This window comes from Bos taurus, chromosome 11 (assembly GCF_002263795.3).
Source record: "Bos taurus isolate L1 Dominette 01449 registration number 42190680 breed Hereford chromosome 11, ARS-UCD2.0, whole genome shotgun sequence".
In the NCBI taxonomy this organism is placed as follows: domain Eukaryota; kingdom Metazoa; phylum Chordata; class Mammalia; order Artiodactyla; family Bovidae; genus Bos; species Bos taurus.
In genome coordinates this window covers 26626365-26649485 of record NC_037338.1, presented here as the reverse complement: position 1 = coordinate 26649485, position 23121 = coordinate 26626365, and the positions used below count along the sequence as shown (strand labels likewise).

Below are 23121 nucleotides of genomic sequence, written 5' to 3'. Positions count from 1 at the left end.
AACAACTATTTTAAGGGGTACAGAAGTACATTTTTCCACGTTTTATCAGTGACTTAGATTGATATTGCCTTTTGAAAATGTTATTAATTTCCCCTCAACATAATCCAATTATCAGGTATTATATCTCATTCTTTAAAATAAATAAGCTTCTAATAGGTGGTACATAGACTGATTAAAGGAAATCAAATTATATTTTTAAAAAACTTGAACAAATATTGACTTTTATGATTAAGAAAAACAAAGGGCTAGCAAAGTAACATGCATACATGACCCTACCTTTTATACTTCTATTTTTATGAATAAACACAGAGAATTATTTGGAAGGATATATAACTGTAAACAGTGGCTACCTAAAGGGGATGAGACTGACAAGGAGAGACGTAAAGATTAATAACTTCACTTCAAATATCATCTTGTTTAAATTTTTTTTTATTTTGTAATTACTGAAAAAAGAAAAGGAAGGTCTTAAAAGTTTCCCTTGGGAAAAATTTTTTTCATCAAATCTAATGGGAAACTTTGGTAACATACATGCAAAGCTTAACTCAGAAAGCTTCAATTCTAGACTCTGCTTCAAAATTCATCAAATATCTGACTTACAGCTTCTCTTTATTAAAAAAGTCTTTTATGACAAACTTCCATTTCCTTACTTACAAATTGGAAATAAAAATTTTTACTTTGTTCCCCTCAGAAGGTTACTATGAGGATGAATAAAATGAATGTGATCTATAAAGTTATTAAAGGCCATGCAAATGCTATTACATATTCTATTCCACAGGCTTCCCTGGTGGCTCAGACAGTAAAGAATCTGCCTGCAATGTAGGAGACCTGGGTTTGATCCCTGGGTTGGGAAGATCCCCTGGAGAAGAGAATGGCAACCCACTCCAGTATTCTTTACCTGGAGAATCCCATACACAGAGGAGCCTAGTGGACTACAGTCCATGTGTCACAAAGAGTCAGACACAACTGAGCGACTGACACTTTCACTTTCATTCTATGCAACCGGAAATTAGTTAGCATAAACACCAGAAATGCTACTAGCACTGGCAATAAAATGGAAAAGCTGCTTCCTTAGGGACCATTTTCCCCTAGAGTTAATTATCTAAATAGGGTAATACCTGACCAGAATCATCCAACTCTTATAGCTTCATATTGCTGAATAGCAATTCTGAAAAATGACCATCATAAACAATAATGCTAGCTACCTGTTACGGTTGTTGTGAAAATTAAATAAATTAAAATGTGTAAAAAGTGCTTAAAAGAGCATATGGCTCACAAAAAGCAATTTATTGATACTACTGTGATTACAATGGTTATCATAATACCCCAACATTTCGTGAGTTAACATATAAAAATCCCTGTAAACTATTAGAGAATGATAAATGTTAAAAGCGTTAGAAAATTTAACACTTATTTATTTATTTATATATAGCTGAGCCCCAAGGCTTGCAGGATCTTAAGTTCCCTGACCAGGAATCAAACCCAGGCCCTGGCAATGAAAATGCCAAGTTATAAACAGTGGATCATCAAGAAATTTCCAACACTTAACTTAAATCTATTATCAGAAAAAATCTTAAAAGCATCTAGTTAAAAATTCAATCTACTCCATTCACACTTTCTCCTAAAGCAGCTAACACCTGGACCTAGAGTATACTTATTTCATACTAAGTGAAATAAGTCAGACAGAAAGACATATCAACGATTGCTTATACGTGGAATCTAAAAAAAAAAAAAAAAGTACAAATGAATCTATTCACAAAACAGAAATTGAGCCACAGAAAACAAACTTAGAGCTTGTTAAGGGAAGGGGGGAGGGATAAACTAGGAGACTGGGATTGACATATACACACTGCTGCTGCTGCTGCTGCTAAGTCGCTTCAGTCGTGTCCGACTCTGTGTGACCCCATAGATGGCAGCCCACCAGGCTCCCCCGTCCCTGGAATTCTCCAGGCAAGAACACTGGAGTGGGTTGCCACTGCCTTCTCCAATGCATGAAAGTGAAAAGTGAAAGTGAAGTCGCTCAGTCGTGTCTAACTCTTCGCGACCCCATGGACTGCAGCGCATCAGGCTCCTCCGTCCATGCAATTTTCCAGGCAAGAGTACTGGAGTGGGGTGCCATCGCTTTCTCCATATACACACTACTATATATAAAACAAGGAGAAGGCGATGGCACCCCACTCCAGTACTCTTGCCTGGAAAATGCCATGGACGGAGGAGCCTGGTAGGCTGCAGTCCATGGGGTCGCACAGAGTCAGACACGACTGAAGCAACTTAGCAGCAACTAGATTCACTTTGTTATATAGCAGAAACTAACACAACACTGTAAATCAACTATACTCCAATAAAAAATTAATTTAAAAAACTGTTTTAAAATTTATTCTACCACACACACACAAAAAATCAGCTAATACCTACTGAGCAATTGCTCAGGGCAAGCACTGGCCAACACACTTTCCATGGATTTTAAAATTTAGATTCAATCTTTCAGACTAAATTAAAAGCAATCATATGCTCTATTTTAATCCTAGTGTTTTAAATATTGCTAACTGGTGGCTTTACAATATAAATTAGTGGAAGGACAGTATTACGGAGTCAGAAAAACAGGAATGGATAAGAGCTTTGTTTAATTCCATAAGTCGCATGTGGTGATTCAAAAAATTCACCTCTATTCCGTTTTAACACAAAAGAGCTAGCTAGGCATCTCAAAACTGATTTCAATATAAATATAACTTCATTCAAAGGCACTAGATGGTCAACTTCATTCAACTAAATTCAATACAGAGATCTGGCATTCCAACCCCTTGTCCCTCTTTACTATCATTTATCATTTCTAAGATTCTGCGATTCTGCCTAGAATCGTTTAACACCATCAACAAAAATATTTAATCACTTTAAACCAATAAAAACCATCAAAGGAAGATACACCACCAGAATCATTTAAACCCCATTCAAAATGGCTAGGTCAAAATTCCTGAAAACTAATATCCTTTATAGGAAAGAGACTGTGCAGTTTATCCAGAATACAAACTTCTCTCCTTACTCTAAATTACAGACATAATAGATTTCTGGCTATCCCCTCAAAACTACGTGTCATTCTGCTACACAACTATGAAAAATGATTTTGATCAACAGATACAGACATGGAGATCTCTCTACAATATACTGTTGAATTAAAAAGCAGACTGCAGAATAACAAGTATAATGAATTCCTTTTTATAAAAATATACACATTCAAGGCAGGCAAAAAAGATGAAAAAAATAAGTACCACAATTAAGACAGTAGCCCACTTAGGTCGGTGGCAAAATTTTCAAGCGTTCCTTTACATATTCTGTATCACCTTAAAATATACATATACACCCTATATTATCTGGCCTTTTTTTCAATAAACAAACTTTTTGTTTTAAATAATTGGGGAAAACAGTTTTCAGTTCCCAGTTAGGCCAAAAAAAAAAAAAAGCCTGCTTTCGTCTCAAAAAGCCGCACGTCAGAATTTCTCCATATAGAGTCCAAGGAGAGAGACAATTTTAGAACAACTTACTATTTGATCACTGACAACCATCAATATTTCTGTACTTAATTCATCCAGAGAAGCAAAAAAGATACAACATGCTTTAAAACCAAACAAACACACGAACAGTAGAGTACTAGAGATACCATCAAGAAAAAAGCTGGAAACACCAGCCCTTTTATTTTCTCTTTTTGAAGGTGTCTCTTCCCATCCTATGGAAAAGTAATAGACACTTCAACAAAACCTGAGTATTTCCATAGACCCAGAGACATTTAGAGAAGCTTCCTGGCTATGCTTGTATCTTTCACAGCAACTTACATGGTGAGGAAATAGAGTGGTTCTAATCTAGACAGAGTCAGTCAGTCAAAATCTTTACATCACATAACCAAAGGTTAGTTTTGTCCTGATACCTTCTTCAATCAGAGTCACAGAATACTTACATATTTTAGGTTCTGGTCAGATAACTCAAATTTTAATTGACTGCTATATAGATGCTGTCAAAAGCCCACTTGAAATTACCGAATATTTTAAAGACATTAAAGGAAACTGCTAATTACCTGTTAGTTTGGATGCTCCTGTCTATTACTCTATCGAAATAAGATTCATATAATATTGCAAATGTAAATTAAACTTTAGTGTTCCATAGGAATTCTTAACAAGATTGCATTTTATACTAGTCTTTGGTTCTCTAATTGGGGATGATAAAGGCATCTCTATGGAAACAATTTTGATTATCTCCTATAAAAGTAAGATATTATCCACCATGTCATATTTACACAGAGTCACATGTAAATTCCTTTTAGGTTTTACGGCTAGAAAAAGCTTCTTTTACTACTATAGAATAAGAAATATACAACTCTTACTTCAGTTTCTGTCTTAGCTGCTAGTAAGGCTAGTAGGCTCATAGCTAAATTACAAAACTTTACTTAGTTTAAGGCTTCTGTTATATCTTCCAATATTTTATGTGGCTCTTGATCTTTTGTGTATCTGATATACAATCTTGCTCTTTTTTTTTTTTTTTTTTTAATGAAACTGCTACATAATCAGGCATAAGACAGCTATTGCCGGGAGTTCCCTGATGGCAGAGTATCAGGATTCCAGGCTTTCAATGCCTGGGCTCAGGGTTCAATACCTGCTCAGGAAACAGATCCCACAAGCCAAGTGGCCAAAACAAACCAAAAAAGACAGGTACTGCCAATGTTGAGAATTTTAATCAAGTCACAATTGTGTATAGATGTCTCTGCCACAACAAGTCATAAAACACTTAAATGACAATAAATGTCATAAATTTATTAAACTTAATTTTCAAATTAGAAGGTTTAGACAAGTGAAGATGGCAAAAAAAAAAAATTTCATTTCTGGGGAAGAGAGTAACTTTAAAATACATAGGACTTGGTTAGGATTTTCCTAATGAAAATATTAAAAGCTTTAAAACTTAAAAGTTTGCTTAATCTTACTTACCATGCCTTTTAAAAATTAATAGGGCATTTTAATTGTAACAAAAAAAGACTTACATACCTTATGTAAACAAGTGTCCACTACCCAATTGCACACATTTTCCAGGTCATCAGATACCTCAAGCCTAGATTTAACAAATTCACAGAGCTCCTCATTACTCATAACATCCCAGATCCCATCACAAGCCAAGATGATAAATTCATCCTCTTCTGCTCTTAAAATTTCATAAACCTCAGGCTCTGGAGAAACAAGTTGTTCTGTTGGGCCCTTGCCATCAACACACTTGTAATCATAGTCCCCCAGAGCACGAGACACTGCTAATGAACCATTAACACGCTGTATCATTACGCTGCCTCCTGCATTTTGGATTCGCTCTTTCTCCCTTGGGTTGCAAGGTTTGTGATCTTGGGTAGAAAAGCAGACTTGTCCACTCCTATACAGAACAGCCCGTGAATCGCCACAGTTGATGAAGTAGATGTGCTTAGGTGAAATCATAACTCCCACTGCAGTTGAACCGCTCCTGTCCATGCCATTTCTGAGGTCTGAAAAGTTACGCATGTATTCATCAATCTTCAAAAAGCCAGTTCTGATACCATTCTTGACATTTTCCACTGAAGGCTCAAGAGCAGATCCTGACTTTCCAGCTGCCCTGAAGTCTTCGTTGTTCGTGATGTGTTCTAATAAGTGTGTTGAGCAGTAATTTGCTACTCGGGATCCGGCGTGACCATCATAAACTGCAAAAAACGACCAGTCTTCCAAGCCGTGCGGAATACCTACAACAGCTGTGTGCGCATCTTCCATTTCCACTCTCCATCCTTGCATGCTGCTCAGGCCGTAACGTAAACCATTCCCAGCACCATGAGCATTATGTTTCTCAGTTTTGGGTTTGTCCAAAAATGCACCCATGTTTAGTAATAAATCTGAAAGGGGGAAAAAATGTAGATGTTACATATTTAAATTAAGAGCATTTATCAACAATAGTTCATCTATTTTCTAGTTTACTCCTAATCTTAAGTGTATTTTTCATTATTATCAAAACTTACAGGAACCACAACAAAAAGAAACCAAGAAAACTGCCCCACACATACTTCTTCTAGAACAGTGGTTTCTCAATCCTTACACACTTGAGTCTCCAGGGGTGGGACCCAGATATCATTATCTTTTTTAAAATGCCTCTCTAGTGATCTGCATGTGCAGCAAGCTGAAAACCACTCACTGTTGTTGGAGAAAGGAAAACCAAGAAACAAACCTGTTTTTTTTTTAATTCAGTTTATAATTTCAGAGTTAAATATGTAAGATGGAACAATGAGAATATTCAAAACTTGGCAACATCTTGCTCATTAATGTAGAAAAGTATGCCAATGCATTTTAGAAAGATTTCCAAAAGTAAGTGTTATAATCAAGTATATTCCCCCACCAGAGATGTTGAAGACAATCCCCAAAATTAATTAAAACAAAATCTCAGTTTTACAAATATGTGATTCCATCTAGGTTGTACTGCACATCAAATAAAGAACTTTACTTGGACTGACGGAAATCCATTAACCCATAAAAACAAATATAAATAAATATATATAAACTTTAATGATGTGCTGAAGAGCACACTACTTAATATTGCCGAGTTTACAATCCATGAAGTGGCATTAGGACAGCTTTTACTCAGTGCTTTTACTGAGTGAAAAAGTAAACGTGCTTTTACTTTTACCCATGAGAGAACTGTGAAATCCACTACACATCACCATCCTCCCAACTTCACTTTTAGGATAAAATCTTTTCAATTTTAAATGGCCTGGACTAGAGCAGTGGGAATGCGAATGCCTTGATATGTTTTCCATATACAAGCCTGGCCCTAAGACTCCTGAGTTGTGTGACCTTAGTAAGGTTTTTAGTCTGTTATACCTTAAATTCCTCCTCTGTCAATGGGAATAATAACAATATTATCTACACCTGACTTCCGTGGTGACTCAGACGGTAAAGCATCTGCCTACAATGTGGGAGACCCGGGTTCGATCCCTGGGTTGGGAAGATACCCTGGAGAAGAAAATGGCAACCCACTCCAGTACTATTGCCTGGAAAATCCCATGGATGGAGGAGCCTGGTAGGCTACAGTCCATGGGGTCACAAAGAGTCGGACACAACTAAGCGACACTCACTCACTACACCTGACAGGGAAGAAAACATTAATATGCAGTGCTTAGAACAGTTCCCGAGACATAGTAAACACCACAAAATGTTTGCTGTTAGTATTGGCTCAAAATGCAGACTTCCACACCCCCATTTCCCTGCCCCCCAGCAGACTTTATATGGGGCCTTCTAAAAAGCATGCTGGTGACTTAAGAATTACATTTTGAGACATACTAGCCTAGATCAACTTACTTTCATTTGGCTCTAGGTATCTTTGAGAGAGCTCTTTTTCAGCTGTAACAGTTACCTAACTATAATAAAACTATATATTCCTAAAAACCCAATGAACCACCATATATAATATTTGTAAATTGTAGCAATCTTGTAACTTTTCATTATATATAATACTGTACTAATTATTAATTTAAATACAAATGTTTATTTAAATGCATTTTCAAAAGGCAAAGTTTTACTCTTACCTAAAAATAACTTTCATTCAAGTATAATACACAAGTATTGAGAACAATATAACAGAATATGCTTATTTTTTAACACACTGGTTTAATATTTTGATACAATGATTTGAAAGCCTAGTTCTAAGTATATTTTAGATGGTTTTTAAGGCCTATTTCACCTGAGAAAACATCACCACCTTATAAAGATAGCTAAATGCAACTGAAACTGAATTGATAACTGTATTTATCACCCACTCTTCAGTCCCAACTACCAATTACAAAAAAAGAACTTATTTGTCATTTCCATTATCTTGATGTTCTTCAAATTAAGGTGCTGCTGTTTCAAATTTCAACAAATGGGTTCAAAAGTCACCAGAACTCCTCATTTAGAAGAGTTTTAAAAATAAGTTTTAAAGTTTCTATCATCAAATTTGTTTTTAATTTAGGAATAAAGAAAGGAGAAAAGGGAGGAGGGGTATTTAACAGAAACTATAGTAGACTCTAAAAATTAAAGGGAGACTGGAAGGACAGTTTGGAAAACCATCAGGAAACAAAGGAGCCCCTAAGGCTGGGCAGCCAAACACTTTGAAAATTACAGCCTTGCCTGGGGCTGCGGTGATTTCTACCTTCCTTTCTCAAAGGATTTGATTCCTTTCTCAAAGTCACTTATTCAAGATTCAAAGTTCAGTAAACTATTAACTACTCGACTGAGCTTTGGTCACCGCCACACTCACTGGCTGTAACCGGGATCGTCTTCTTTTACAAATTAGTAATTTGTTTTAAAGCTTAAAATTGGTCTCATTTTAAAGTTAGTGTTGTCCCATAATGATTTAATTATTTAATCATGAAATACATATTTATTTTATACAATGTATACACACAGCTAAAGAGTACTAAATACCCACATACCTTCCATATAGTTTTAAAAATACATTATCAAGACCACTGAAGCCTCTTATTATTTCTGAACTTTATAATTAGTGTTCCTTCTAGTCTAACTATATTTATGTTGGTTGTTTAGTTTTATGTTTGACACTTTACAGTGATGTAAAATACAATATGCATTACTGCTGCAGCAGGCACATCAGGTAGGGATGGAAAGTGGTCAACGTACAGTTTGGGAAAAAGAAACTAGAGACAGAATTAAAGTTTTAAAGATGGGACCAGGGAGTCAAGACCTCTTGGGTCAAGAGCCCTGTTCCTCGGAGCCACATCACTCTTATTTAGTGTCTTGGCAAGCAGAAAGTATCTGTTGTGCTACGATGAAGTCAGCCTCCTGTGTCCCTGGTCACATCTCCCATTTTATTGATTACTTTAAACTGTTATTTTCTTGTACGAGGGCTATCACCTAGCTGGAGGTCATAGACCCGCATATGCCTTGGGAAAACATCTCAGTGTGTGCACAAGCAGTGTTCTTAACTTGCCCTGACCCAGCGTTCCAAGGTCCACACCGTTTTTCCTTAGCTTAGCAGCGTATGACAACCCCAACTGATCAACCCAATGTACTTTGATTTGGGTTATACTGTATTGCTGTATTTTGCTTTTATTCTTTTCCCATGGTGATTTTCTCATGGCTTAGCCACAGCAACAGGCAGCTGACTATTCACCCCTGCATATCCCCCTTTTTGTTTTTGTAGCAGAAGATATGTTGATCTCGCAACTTCTTTCATTAGTTCTCGGAGGGTTTTTCGCACTCATCTGAGGACTAAACAGATGATTATATAATGAAACAGCAAAACATAGCTGGTGTTTCAATAAGACCACCTCCGATGCCTTTGAGGACTCAGTGAGTTAAGGCCCTCTGCTTAGTCCGTGAAGTGTATCTGTATCTGGTAATAGTCTGAAAGAAGCATGTTGCATGCCAATGATTTTTGCTTGTAGCTTTTTAATATCTAGTGTAAGGTTGTCAGCACATGGCCCTTCAAGTGCCATCTAACCTTTTCACAGGACTATTTAGATTGGTTATATACCTGGGGGCGGGGGGGGGGGGGGGGGGGCGGGGGCACGTGTCACACAAAGGAGTAATGTTCCAGTCACACATTAAATGTACTTGTAATTTAAGATTTTGTGCTTCTTTTCCTAAGAGTAGCACTGAATTTTCTAAATCCACCAAACTGTTAAAATCCTTATCTATATGAGTTTGGGCTCCCCAGTATACGCTGAGATTTTTGTGTATGTCTGGAGACAGTCCTTTTTGTACCTTGATGAGGCTGTTTAGAACCCAAATGTCTCCCATTTCTGGCGAGACAGAGAGAAAAGAAAAATGTTTTAATTTTACCCACAGGTGTAAATCACTAAATTGTTTAAACCATCAGTGACTTGAGGAGAAGAGGTTTTTTATACCTAAAAACAAAGATTAGAAGCCCGTAATATGTCAGACAAAAAGTCATGAAAATTGCAGTCATATTTCGCAGCCTGTTAATCTCATGTAACCAATCCTTCTGTTTTGTGGTCCCTGCCTGACGACAAAGGACGTCAGTGAACGTGATAGTCTCTAAGAAGCTCATGAAATTTTTGCCAGTGTCTGTACAACCTGTCCAGCAAAGTGGGTGCCCTGATCACTGTAGATTGCAGAAAATGTATTTTAATCTTTTTTTTAAATTGTGAGATATTAACCCTGTAGCCAGGAAAGGTTTTATCCTATCAAATAAAAGTGAGGTTTGTTAGGGAGCCAGGAAAAGCCAAGAGACCGCCTTGGATTTCCCATAGCCCCGACTGTCTGGTTTATAGCCATTTTTTATCCATTTTAAATTTTCTGTTGAGGGGTTAATTTTGTAGAAGCAGAATGAGCTTTGTCTATGTGTGCCATAGTTTCCATAGATCATTGTGATATAACATTCATTTATTTTATCAAAATAACAAAAGGTTTTAAAAGCAAGTATGAATCACTTAAAGACATTTACACAGTCTGTTATCAAAAGCCATATTCCAAGATGACTTTTTTTTTTTAACAGGAAGAGAAAATCAAATTTCAGATTGGTACCAGATTATATTCATTGTAAAACAATGGTTATTCACTTAGTCAAAGTAACAATACAAGATTTCAAAGGCAGTTTAATGTCTTTAAGAAACTTGTATCATGTACAAAACTCCCTTCCACTTGTCACAAACCTTTTTTATACTTCTGTATTTATCACTCTATTTGCCCATTCAGAGAATAGCACCTGTAAGTTCAAATGTACTTCCTTTTTCCTTAATAGAAAGTAATGCCATTCCTTATACCTTTCTATTAAAAACACATCTTACTTTCCTTTAGTAACCACGAACTGTACTTTATATCATCATTCTGTAGATTGGTAAGTATAATTCACCCAAAGCTATGTCATCTGCAAAAGTATCTTCACAAAGTCAATAAACATACATTAATACCAGGTATCAATTTAATAGTGAATATTTCCCAGTTCACACAAGCCTGGAATTCATTTTAATTTTTTGAATTTATAATTGTTTGATTCGTAAGCACTTACTTCTCTTTAGGCCAATTAAATAGAGCTCATTGTCCAATCAGCCTTAAGCAATTCTGTTCAAGGATGAAGGCGCACTCATAAATTTAGACAGACATATAGGCAGAGATCTCATAGTTTTCTGCTTAATATTTAAAATGTCTCTTTGCCCCTTCTTTTTCTTCTTGGTTTGAGTTCTACCGATTTGTTCATGGCTGGAGTCCCAGATAGTGGGCTGCGTATCCCAAGGACACAATAAGAGTTAACTTTAGGTTTTTTCCCAGGCCTGTTTTTGTTTCTCAGGCAGAACTGGAGCTCCAAAAAAAGTATTTTAACAAGCCAACATTTTTTTTTAATTCCACATGCAAGAAGAACCGGTTTTGCAATTTCAAAAAAGACTTCACTTTAACCAGTTTTCTCTGGAGTCTAAAGAATATCATGGCCATTCAATATCAAAAACATCATCTCTCCTTTTTGTAGTCATAGTTTCTTATCTAAAATTTAAACCAGTGTTCGAATTGGCTCTGCTAACAGGGGTAATGTTGTCCCAGTAGGGATTGTCTCTTTGGGGAGGTGAGATCTCTTAAAGTAAAGAAAGCCTGTCCTTTAACCTCTATTTTCTCCCAGGCTCTTATGCAGTATCACCTCACCTGTTCTATAGCCTGATCTTCCATAAGCACTTGATGTTGAGTCGTCCCCCAATTTCCACTGCCTATCAAGTGATCTAAAGGGATCTATCTGACTTGGTCATGAGCAACCACAATCAAACAGGGACCCTCAGCTAGTCCCTGCACTATTCCCAAGGTAAAAGGAGAATTTACTCCATAACTCTGAACAGCCTGCCTAAGTTCCTTTAGTATTTTGAAGGGAATCTGTGTACAGCCTCATACACCCCATTAGAATTATTAGGATCTTTCCAAGGAGCTACTCATTCATGTATTGTCATTGGAAATGTCATAGTCATAGCCTCCAAGTCACCCTCCTGTCGAGCCCACCAAATACCTTTCTGGAGAGGTGACAGAACCGTTGTCCATGGCAAGGAAGGAAAAGCTTGAGTCACTCCAGCCTTTAAGACAGGAGGAGGAAGTGGAGGTAAAGGAAATTCGTCCTGCCCAAAAGTGCAGAAGGAACTGTAGCTTTAAGAGCCTCCCACGTTTTTTGCTCTCTCCCCTCAGGCTTTGCATATTCACGTTTTCCCTTTAATGGGGTTTCACCTTCATCCTCACTCCCTCTGAGCTTTCTGGGGTCTGAAGAGGTTCTAAAATAGATTTTATCAGTGTCCAAATTGACCAGACAGATACAGGCAAGGGCACTCCCTTGCAAAGAAGTTTCTCTAATTTACTACCTACCTTCTCCCAAGTTCCTAAATCTAAAGTACCGAGAGAAAGGAACCATAAGCAATGTTTCTCAATGGTTTGTAAAAGCTCCAACAGCTAGCCCTGGCTTATTTTTGTACCCCCTACTCCTCTTTAAAAAGGTGCCTTAAGAGGCATATATACGGCCAGTACAGTTTTGAGCTTTCTGAATTTCCCATATATAATCCTGGTTTCAATGCCTAAGAGAGTGTTATTTACCGCAAAGGGGGATTTTCAGGGGCCTCACCCTACTATTCTTCAGGATCATGCACCGCTTCAATCCATCACTTTCATGCCCCATGTTGGGCGCCATTGCTGCAGCCAGCACATCGGTAGGGATGGAAAGTGGTCAACGCACAGTTTGGGAAAAAGAAACTAGAGACAGAATTAAAGTTTTAAAGATGGGACCAGGGAGTCAAGACCTCTTGGGTCAAGAGCCCTGTTCCTCAGAGCCACATCACTCTTAGTGTCTTGGCAAGCAGAAAGTATCTGTTGTGCTACGATGAAGTCAGCCTCCTGTGTCCCTGGTCACATCTCCCATTTTATTGATTACTTTAAACTGTCTGTTATTTTCTTGTACAAGGGCTATCCTTCGCTGGAGGTCATAGACCCACATATGCCTTGGGAAAACATCTTAGTGTATGCACAAGCAGTGTTCTGAACTTGCGCTGACCCAGCATTCCAAGGTCCACACTATGCTTTTCCTTAGCTTAGCAGAGTATGACGACCCCAACTGATCAACCCAATGTACTTTTATTTGGGTCTGGGATTTCTTTGGAAGGACTGATGTTGAAGCTGAATCTCTAATACTTTGGCCACCCGATACAAGGAGCTGACCCATTGGAAAAGACCCTGATGCTGGGAAACGTTGAGGGAAGGAGGAGAAGGGGGCGGCAGAGGATGAAATGGTTGAATGGCATCACTGACTCAATGGAAATGAGTTTGAGCAAATTCAGGGAGATGGTGAAGGACAGGGAAGCCTGGCATGCTGCAGTTCATGGGGTTGCAAAGAGTTGGAGACAATTAAGCAACTGAACAATAGTAATGACCCTTTGTTGTAACAACCCTTGCTGCTACTGCTACGTCGCATCACTCATGTCCGACTCTGTGCGACCCCATAGATGGCGGCCCACCAGGCTCCCCCATCCCTGGGATTCTCCAGGCAAGAACACTGGAGTGGGTTGCCATTTCCTTCTCCAATGCATGAAAGTTAAAAGTGAAAGTGAAGTCGCTCAGTCGTGTTCGACTCTTAGTGACCCCATGGACTGCAGCCTACCAGGCTCCTCCGTCCATGGGATTTTCCAAGCAAGAGTACTAGAGTGGGGTGCTATTGCATTCTCTGGTAACAACCCTTACTACCTTATTTTTTGGGCTTCCCTGGTGGCTCAGATGGTAAAGAATCCACCTGCCATGCCGGAGACCTGATTTTGATCCCTGGGTTGGGAAGATCCCCTAGAAGGGAATGGCAACCCATTCTAGTGTTCTTATTAGAGAATTCCATGGACAGAGGAGTTTGGCGGGCTATAGTCCCTGGGGCAGCAGAGCCAGACAGGACTAAGTAACTAAGACTTTTTTCACATATGCACTTATTTTTAACTTAATCATTTATGTAAAAACTCTGTTTTTGAATAATATCAACATATGAATTTGAGGTGTGGGGGCACAACATAACCCATGCACACTGGTGTCCTTATAGAGAAAAGGGTCTCAGAATTCTCCGGCTGCCCACTGAACCAATTCACCCATGGGGAGCTGTGATATTGGGGCACCAAGCCAGAGCTATATCAGGCAGTTAAAAAAGTAACTACCCAATTGATCTAGAGTTGTGATGTTTCTTGTATTTGTCAGCTTTTTAAAATATGTAATTGTTCATGATTTATTTTCTTGTTGTAAATAAATTTGCATGTTCAAACACAGTCAACACACCCATATCTCTCCTCACCACTGCCTTTTACCCTACTTGTAACTTGCTGCCCCTGAGAGATGTTTAGAGGGTGAAAATGCTGAAGTGAAAAGATAAAATGTGTAATATTCACATGCTAGCACCCAGCCCAGGAGAGCTAATGGTGAAAATTTGGGTTAGCTTACTTTTTGATAAGCCCTTCTGATACCTGCAGTATCTTGCAAGTCCACTTCAGATCCAGGAATTCTGTTTAGGAATCTGTTTACATCAGAGATGGACAACTTTTTCTGGAAAAGACAAGATGGTAACTGTTTTAAGCTTGTCAGGCCAAGTGGTCTCTGTGGCAACTGCTCAACTCTGCTATTGCAGTATGAAAACAGTCACAGGCAATAAAGAAGTGAGTGGGCATGGCTGTGTTTCAATAAAACTTTATTTATAAAAGCGGGGCAAGGGCCGGATTTGTCCTGTGGGCTGCTGTTGCTGGCCTCTGATTTATGTATGAAATTTATTACACTCCCTTAAAGGCTAGTGAGGACCTGACACTTCTCTCTGTGTACCTTTGCTTTTCCTATTTACGTTTCTTAGTCTCCACACAGTGCTACCTATGTTTTGGGGGGTAACCCACACGTTCTTATTTATTTCAGGTCCCACCCAGGAAATATATTGAGAAAAGGTTAACTCACTTTAGGCACATCTTCTTAAGAGAGAAATGATTGACTTTGAAGGGAAAAAGGCAAAAAACAAACGTTCTTTAGCCTCTTGGTACACAAGCATCTTCCCTGGATTCTGTGTGAGGCTGTCTCTTACTGAAACTCTTTCAGGCCCTTTTCCTTACTCTCTTGGGGTCTGTCTCATCACATCTGAAAAGGGGGTGAAGATGAGGAGTGGCTGGCAGCTGTGCTCACGTCTCTGGGTTGTTTTCAGGATGAGGGACCTATCTCGCAGCCATTGACTTGAGGGAAGGAATGTGTGCATGCTCACTCATGTCTGACTCTGTGACACCATGGACTGTAGTCCATCAGGCTCCTCTGTCCATGGGATTCTCCAGGCAAGAATATTGTAGTGGGTTGCCATCCTCTCTTCCAGGGGATCTTCCCAACCCAGGTATCGAACCCAAGTCTCCTGCGTCTCCTGCATTGGCCGTCTCCTGCATTGGCAGGCAGATTTTTACCACTGCACCACCTGGCAATGCCCTGAGGCAAGAAAGGTCGAAGCCAAGTGCTGGGGCCCCACCCCTGCCTCTTGATGGGTGGAGGCAGAAAGGCAGCCAGTTCCCCCCACTTCCTGCTCTTTTAATCCAATCAGCTGTTCTCCAAAGCCAAGGACAAGTAAGCCTGGTGGTGAAAGAATGTGAAGGGTTGAAAAACTCTCTCCCTCTGAGTTGGAAAGAAGGACACGGCAGAAGGAGTCGGGATGCTGGTGGATCACAATTTTCACAGGTCACCCTTCATCTGCTCTGAGTTACTGGGGCCTCTTCCACGATTTCTTACCCTGGAAAAAGTAAGGAAACACTTGCCTTTTCCTGGATGAGGATTTGCCCTGAATTTGGTCTGATCAAGCCAGGACCAGGAGGCACTGGTCCCTGCTGGACATCCTGATGTCAGGGTGACCCAGCCCTGGCAGGTCTGCAGTAGGAAGACATGAGGGATCCTGGGGATGGTGGCAGGAGATGACCCAGTTCTCCTAGGCTTCTGAAAAGAGCAGCAGTGGATGCCTCACTCCTGGGGTCAGCTCCATCAAGGCACTGGCAGGCTGGGTGTCCTCAGAATGTCTGTGCCAAAAAAAAAAAAAAGAATGTCTGTGCCATGCTCAAGGGATCCCTTTTGGAACAAGACAGTTACCTCTGCTTCATGAACTCCAGATTACACCAAGATTGAAATGGGTCTTCTCTCTCTCTCTCTCTCTCTTCTTTTTTTTTTTCCATCCAAACTGAGAATCTGGGCAAAAGTCCCAAGGCCCTGGAGACAACTTGGATTTCTTCTCCTGCAGTACCTGTCACTTGAAAGGATCTTACACTTAACAAGAGGGACCTATAGAGGCAGATGTGAGTCATTTATAGAGGGCATCTGTGTCCCAAGAACAGGCCACAAGATCACCCTAGAACAAATGGTTCCCTCTGAGTCTAATGGAGAAGGAACATTGTGGCCACACCTTTAAGGCGGCGGCATTCCAAGTGGACGGGGGTTTGCTAAGTGTTACCCATGGCGAGGGCCATTCATTGTAGCTTGGGGCGGGGGGAATGGTGACCGTGACCCTGAGGGGCTCCTCTTGGCTGGAGAACAATGCCCACCTCTTCTTTGACAGGCTATGACCTCGAGCACAGATGTCTTGGTCAAGGATCACTCCTGCCCTCGGGCAGGGAAAGCATCCTCAATGGCCTCCTCTGGCCTCTAGATCTCTCTCCTTTTTGGTGAAAACAACAGAGGTGGGTCTTTAAGACATAACTGAGCAAGAGGCACACAGCAAACACCCCCCAGTCCTGCCATTGGTAACTACAGATGCCTCCAGGATGCTCTGAATGCCCTTTCCAGCAGATTCCCAGGTTGGATGGTAAGCGTCCCCCCAGGACTGTTCTACTACTGCTCAAAGAGCAAAGGTTCCCTGATCAATAAAGAGAGGAGCTCAGAGTAGTCTGTTAGCCATGAGATGCTGCATGGACCACCATCTGGGACTCAGTCTCTGTATTCACTGGACACAGGTGTCCACAGCAGCCAGAGTTTGGTTGGTCCAGGCGGACCTCAGCTGGGCTGGGCTCTGTGCTGGTTGGCATGAGCCACGTACCTGCCATCCTCTGGGACTAGCAACTGCCCGAGAGGTTTTCTTGTGGAAAAGGGTGAAGCCAACCTCATGACACATTTCATGGGCTTTCCTGGTGGCTCAGCTGGTAAAGAATCTGCCTGCAATATGGGAGTCCTGTGTTCGATCCCTGGGTTGGGAAGATCTCCTGGAGAAGGGAACAGCTACTCCAGTATTCTGGCCTGGAGAATTCCATGGATGGTAGAGTCCATGGGGTCACAAAGAGTCAGGAACAACTGAGCAACTTTGACTTAAGAGGCTTCCCTGGTAGCTCAGTTGGTAAAGAATCCGCCTGCAATGCAGGAGACCCCAGTTCGATTCCTGGGTCAGGAAGATCCGCTGGAAAAGGGATAGGCTACCCACTCCAGTATTCTTGGGCTTCCCTAGTGGCTCAGCTGATAAAGAATCCGCCTGCAATGCAGGAGACCTGGGTTTGATCTCTGGGTTGGGAAAACCCCTTGGAGAAGGGAAGGGCTACCCACTCCAATATTCTGGCCTGGAGAATTCCATGGACTGTATAGTCCATGAGATCGCAAAGAATCAGACACAACTGAGTGACTTTCACTTTTACAACACATTTCAAGCCCTCTTTGGTCACGTCCTTGAAAATCTCATCCATCAAAGCAAGTCTGTGTCCCTGGTCTTGTAAGTAGAAGGACATGCTGACCAACAGAGGACAGGATGGCAGGGGTGAATTGCTGGAACCCAGAGTTGGTCACAGTATCTCAGCCCCGCCTTTGGACTCTCGAAAGCGGGTGGTGCTCTCAGAGTCCCGTCATGACACAAGCTGTTTCATGAAGCCCAGCATCCCCTGTATTTCCAAACATATGTCCTATATTCAGAGGACATCCTTTCTAACCTGTGTAAGCAGCTTTCTGCAGAACACACAGAGCCAAAATAAAACAGTATAATAACATAAATAGCATGTGATTTCTAACAAGCCAGGTCAGTTCCATCAGTATCCCACTGTCTCCAGATCGGAGAAACCACTCGCCCTCTCTCGTTTCCAGTCCCTCGTGCCTGAAATGGGAGTTAGATCACCCTTGACCTGTGAGGGATGTGAGGACTGAAAGAGATGATAGGTGAGTCCTCCCTGGCAATGGGAGAGGCCCTGGGGCACATCTGTGATCATCGTGAGAGACGAGGCACTTGTACATCTGAACTAAGAGTTGTAGGATTGGATGGGCCCTAGGAATTTGCCAGGAAGAAAGCCTGGGGCTGGGGTTGTTTCTAAGCTTGGTTTCTGATCATTCTGTCCTGCCAACATTCCAGCACATATGCCACGACTGTGGCAAGTTCTTTACAGAGCGTGTGACACTCCATAAATATTTCAGACTTAGAAATGTGCATGGGGTCCCCTCATTACTGAACCGGCCCCTCAGAAGAGGGCATGGGTGTCATTGTCTTGGCGTGTGGATTTGGCCATCTCTCTATAAGAACCTCCAGAGCCCAGGTGAAGCTAACAGACATCTCTGTGGTGATTAGGTAGAGTGATAGCAAACCCAGGGAGGTACTGCGGGACAGGGAAGCCTATCGTGCTGAAGTTCACGGGGTTGCAGAGAGTCAGACACGACTTAACGACTCAACAACGACGACAAGAATGATAGAGCGAGGTGGGAGAACTAGGCGCCGCTGCGGGGACAGTGGGAGGCAGGCCTGTCCAGAGGCGACATTTGGACACTGACCCACAAAACAGGGAAGGAAGCAGAGAACCTTCTGGGGACAGACCTCCGGGATGGGGAACAGAAAAGGCAAAGGCTCAGAGTCTGGACGGTAGGACTTGCGGCAGCACAAGAAGAAGGCAGGGGTGACGCAGGTGGGTCTGGTGGGCCAGGGGAGGGCAGCAACATTCTGGGAGAACCTGGAAACCAGAGAAGCCAAGAAGTGCTGTGATCTGACTTTCCTCGAAAATCAGGCTCAAATCACTCTGAAGGGAAGATGTTTCCAGAGATGCAGCTGCAGGTCGGGAATTACTCAGTAAAGAGGGATTTCAAGGGGCCAGGTGAGAGGGGACCTGTTCCTGGTTGTCACACAAACTGAGAAAGGACGACTCCAAGCAACTGTTGAAAGCTTCCGGCTGAAGAGGACACCCTCCTGGGAAGACGCGGCTGGCGAGGGGTGCTGCTGAGGCCATCCACACAGGTGCTGATTTGGGTGCCACTGAACCAGCTTTTAGGCTCTTCTCCAGCTTCCTTTTAGGATTATCCCTGCTTAGCTGCTGCCAGGCAGCCCACAGCTGCTTCACCTTCAGGAGGTACACCAAATTGGCTTTCAGCCAAACAACCTGCTCTGTTGACTTTTTGTCCAATCACCAGCCAACATCATGGAAACAATTCCTTGGATGGAGGTGAAATATTTAAAAATAAGGAATGAGAAAATAAGTAGAGTTTATTAAAAGGGCTCCATCATTCCAAATTGACACATTCAGTAACTCCTTTGTCATTCATCCTTATAGATATAAAATTATCATCTGAAGGGAGAACGTTAATAAAACTGACATTTCGCCATCAGTCAACTTAATTCACAATATAACATTTTCCAGATCCAATTATGTTTGCCTGATGCCTGACACCCAGTGAACACTGTTGTTCACGCGGAAAAGTACATTAAAAAGGCCTGGAGATAATTTATCACGCAGAGCACTGCCTTTTCCGATGGGAAGAATGTTAATACTGCCTTTTCCGATGGGAAGAATGTTAATGTGAAGATGAGCAGGGGATCTCCTCTCAGACAGGCTCGCTCATTCTGGGAGCTCACAAGAGCCCAGGTTGTGACAACTCAAAGGGAAGGGCAGCAATCATGAGAACCCCACCTGAGACAGGATACCCTGGCCTTGCCCCAGATTAGAGAGCAACCTTTCTCCCCTCCCATCTGACCCCACCTCTACAGTGCACCGGTGCTAAGCTCCACGCCCACCTCCCATGATTCACCTTCATGGGAGCACACTGGGTTTGCAGAAGGATGAGCAAATTGCATCGGGAGGCAGGAGATTCCAAGGATGTAAAGGAATAAAGTATTGTTTTCCTGGGGCAACCATAACAAAGTGCCAAGGACTGGGTGGCTTAAACAACAGAAATTTGCTGTGTCTCAGTTCTGGAAGCTAAGAGTCTGAGACGGAGATGAGACTGAGTCTGAGATCAAGCTGTCAGCAGGGCTGGTTCTTTGCAGCCCTGGGAGGGAGAGGGAGAAACTCAGAGGGAGAAACTGGTCCACGCCTCTCTCCCACTGCTGGTGGTTTGCTGGAATCTGTAACATTCTTTGGCTTGTGAATGCATCACCCCATCCCTGAGTCCATTCACATGTCTGTCTCCCCGTGTGCATGTCTCTATTCAAACCACCTATTTTATAAGGTGTTAAAAAATTATTCCAATACCTGTTAAAATGCTCAGGAAGACATTATTCAAGACTATTGCAACAGGAGACAGAGCTTGAGCTCAGCCCGCAATACAGCAAAAACAGCAGGGGATTTATAGCCAGTGGGCAGAGCGAGGGGGTCAGTGAGTAGAAAATGAATAAGGGGGGACATCAAGGGTAGGGATTCTGGTGAAACTGACTCAGCTGTGACAAGCGTTTGCAAACGCTGAGTTAGGCAAGCCAAGGACAGGATGGGGAGCGAGGTGGAGGCCTAGTCGAAAAGGGGTCAGAGGATCCTGAGTAAGCTGTGAGGTCTGAGGACACCAGGCATTGGACCAGGCCCCCCTCAATGACCCCATCTTAACTTGATGACCTGCCAAATGAGAGCATGTTCACAGGTGCTCAGGGTTAGGGTTTCAGCATCTTCAATAGCAGAGGGGAGGAGGAAGCACCATTCAACCCATAACAGAAGGCATTCTTCATCCCTGACCTTAAAAAATCCACTGAGGAGGGTTGTCAGAAGCCCAGTTTGTCAAGACGCAGAGCCTGAGACAAGGTTTGTGACTTGGGAGGATTCGAGTGGATGGGTGATGCTGTCAGGAGGAAACTGAAATGGGGAAGGAAGTGATATGGGATGGGAAGTGCTGAGCAGGAACGGAGTCTCAGGCTGAGCATGGCCTTGCCCTGAACTGGGGGTCCTTCCTGTCCCTGTATGAGTCAGTCCTGAAAAGGGTGTAATTCCCACCCCAACCCGTCATGAAATGATCTGTGGCTGAGGCTCATTCTCCTGGGGACGGGGTGGCTGGGAAACCCCAGGAGCCACAACACAGCTGGGGGCTGGTCCCTGTTGGCAAGAGGGACCATGCAGGGCAGTGCCAGGGGACCAGACAAGACAGTGCCAGGGGGACCAGACATGACAGAACAGGAGGACCACACAGGCCAGCACAGGAGGACGGGGGAGGACAGCAGGAGAAGGAGGTATGCCTAGAGGCTCATGCCTCCGCCAGCCTCACCACCAGCTGGGAGCTGCCAGACTTCCTGCCACATCCAACCTGCCTGAGCCACTTGGTACAAATTGCCGAGAACTAATGCCCTTTAATGAAATCAAGTGACAGTGACAAAAGCCCTAATTTTGTGTCTTTTCTATTCTCCAGCTGCAGCAGCAATGCCCTGAAGAGGTTTCTGTTGACCGAGTGCAATTTATCAGACCAGCCAAAGGAGCAGGAAACGGCAGCCCTAACTCAGGTTTCTGCTCCCTCAAAATATTTATCTGTTTCCGATGTTCCATTGGGATGTCATCACTGTCAGCTCAGGGGTGGTGACCAAGCTTGTTCCAAATTGCTTCAAATTGAAGGAAAGAAATAACCTTTTTCCCCCTTCTGAGATTAGTGAGGAAAACTTTGTTTCAAAAGGAATATTTTTTTAAACACTCAAAGGTTTGTATTGGAAATGGCAGGAAGAGACCTTTTTTGTTGAATACTTAAAAAAAACATAATCTTGTAGTTTAATATGTGAAGGAGGATGGGGGACGGGTGAAAAGATAATTTCTTGAAAAATATTTTTAAAAATGTGTCCTCAAACAATGAGGCAGAATGGCCCTAAATATTCGGAGGATGAAATTTTTGGCCAAGTTAAAAAATTCTTCACATATTTGCACTGCTTGGTTTCCATGGGAACCCAAAGAGGTACTCCATAATGCCTTGAGAACTTCTATTTTTATATTAACACTTCATATCACAAACAGGGAGGGTGGGATGGAGAGGGGGTAGTTTACACACACTTGCATCTCATTTCAAGACCAACGAAGTATGGTTTCACTGGAGAAGAAGTACGTCAACCCTTACTGAAAGCAGAAAGCGTGCTGTGTATGCCAGCTGTCTCGATTCAGGGACGTGGTGGGGAAAATAATCAGCATAAATAAAGCTCATTCAGCCTGCTTACACTGGTACATGACTGGGGACTTGGATCCACCAAGACGTGTTTTCAGTCTGGAATCTGCTGGCCCTGGGCTGAGGGGTTTGATCCTGGAAGCAGTGAGAAGTGTGGGTAAGTGGTTATTACTGTGGGTCTACCCCCTGGCTCATTCGATGCCCCTGGGTCTGAGTTCACAGCAGCCCTGAATATCCTGGGAAGAGCTTCAAGGCCGTCGGAACATGGAAGAGAAATTGCCTTTTAGGAGATAATGTGAACCTCAGTCTACATCGGCGCCTGACCTATTTCGCAGACTCCCAGGACATTTAAATTTAAGCTCCTTTCCTGTGCAAGAAGGAAAAGGCAGAACTTACAGAAGAAACAGAGACCTTACCAACAGTGGGAGTACGATATGGCTTCACAGACGTTTCTAAACCTTCTGAATGCTGGTGGGGAAAAAAAAAAAGAGATACAACAACAAAAACAGCAATGGGAGTGAGTAAATATGAGTGGGTTTTTTTCAGGTCACACTTCTCCTCAAAATAAACCTATTTTAAAAATAATATGTGAATCAAACAGCACAGGAAGCTGATGAAGCTAAATGTGAGCACCTGTTTTTCCTACACAAGAAACAAAAATAAACTCACTGTAATGAAAATCAAGTGCAAAAATGATTGCCTAATTAATTGAATGCCTAACTGATGAGCTGTGCTCAGTAAATGTCTCTGGTGTCTTTTCCATTGATTGACAGTTCAGAGAGAGATGATGAGGCATTTTGGCCTCCAAAGATGTTGGTCCAGAGGTCCACCCTAGTGG

At 42.0% G+C, this 23121-nt stretch overlaps 1 protein-coding gene across 6 annotated transcripts in view; it reads right to left on the bottom strand.

The window, feature by feature from the left end:
- Nucleotides 1-23121, bottom strand: part of PPM1B (protein phosphatase, Mg2+/Mn2+ dependent 1B) — a 316707-nt gene that overhangs the window by 27367 nt on the left and 266219 nt on the right. For 4 of the 6 annotated variants that reach the window (XM_024998315.2, XM_024998314.2, NM_174430.3 and 1 more), the window contains 1 exon segment: nucleotides 5025-5884. The exons of 1 other annotated variant lie outside the window; for it this stretch is intronic. In XM_024998315.2, coding sequence (XP_024854083.1) covers nucleotides 5025-5870 — 846 coding nt within the window. In that variant the 5' untranslated portion in view covers nucleotides 5871-5884. 6 annotated transcript variants of the gene reach the window in all.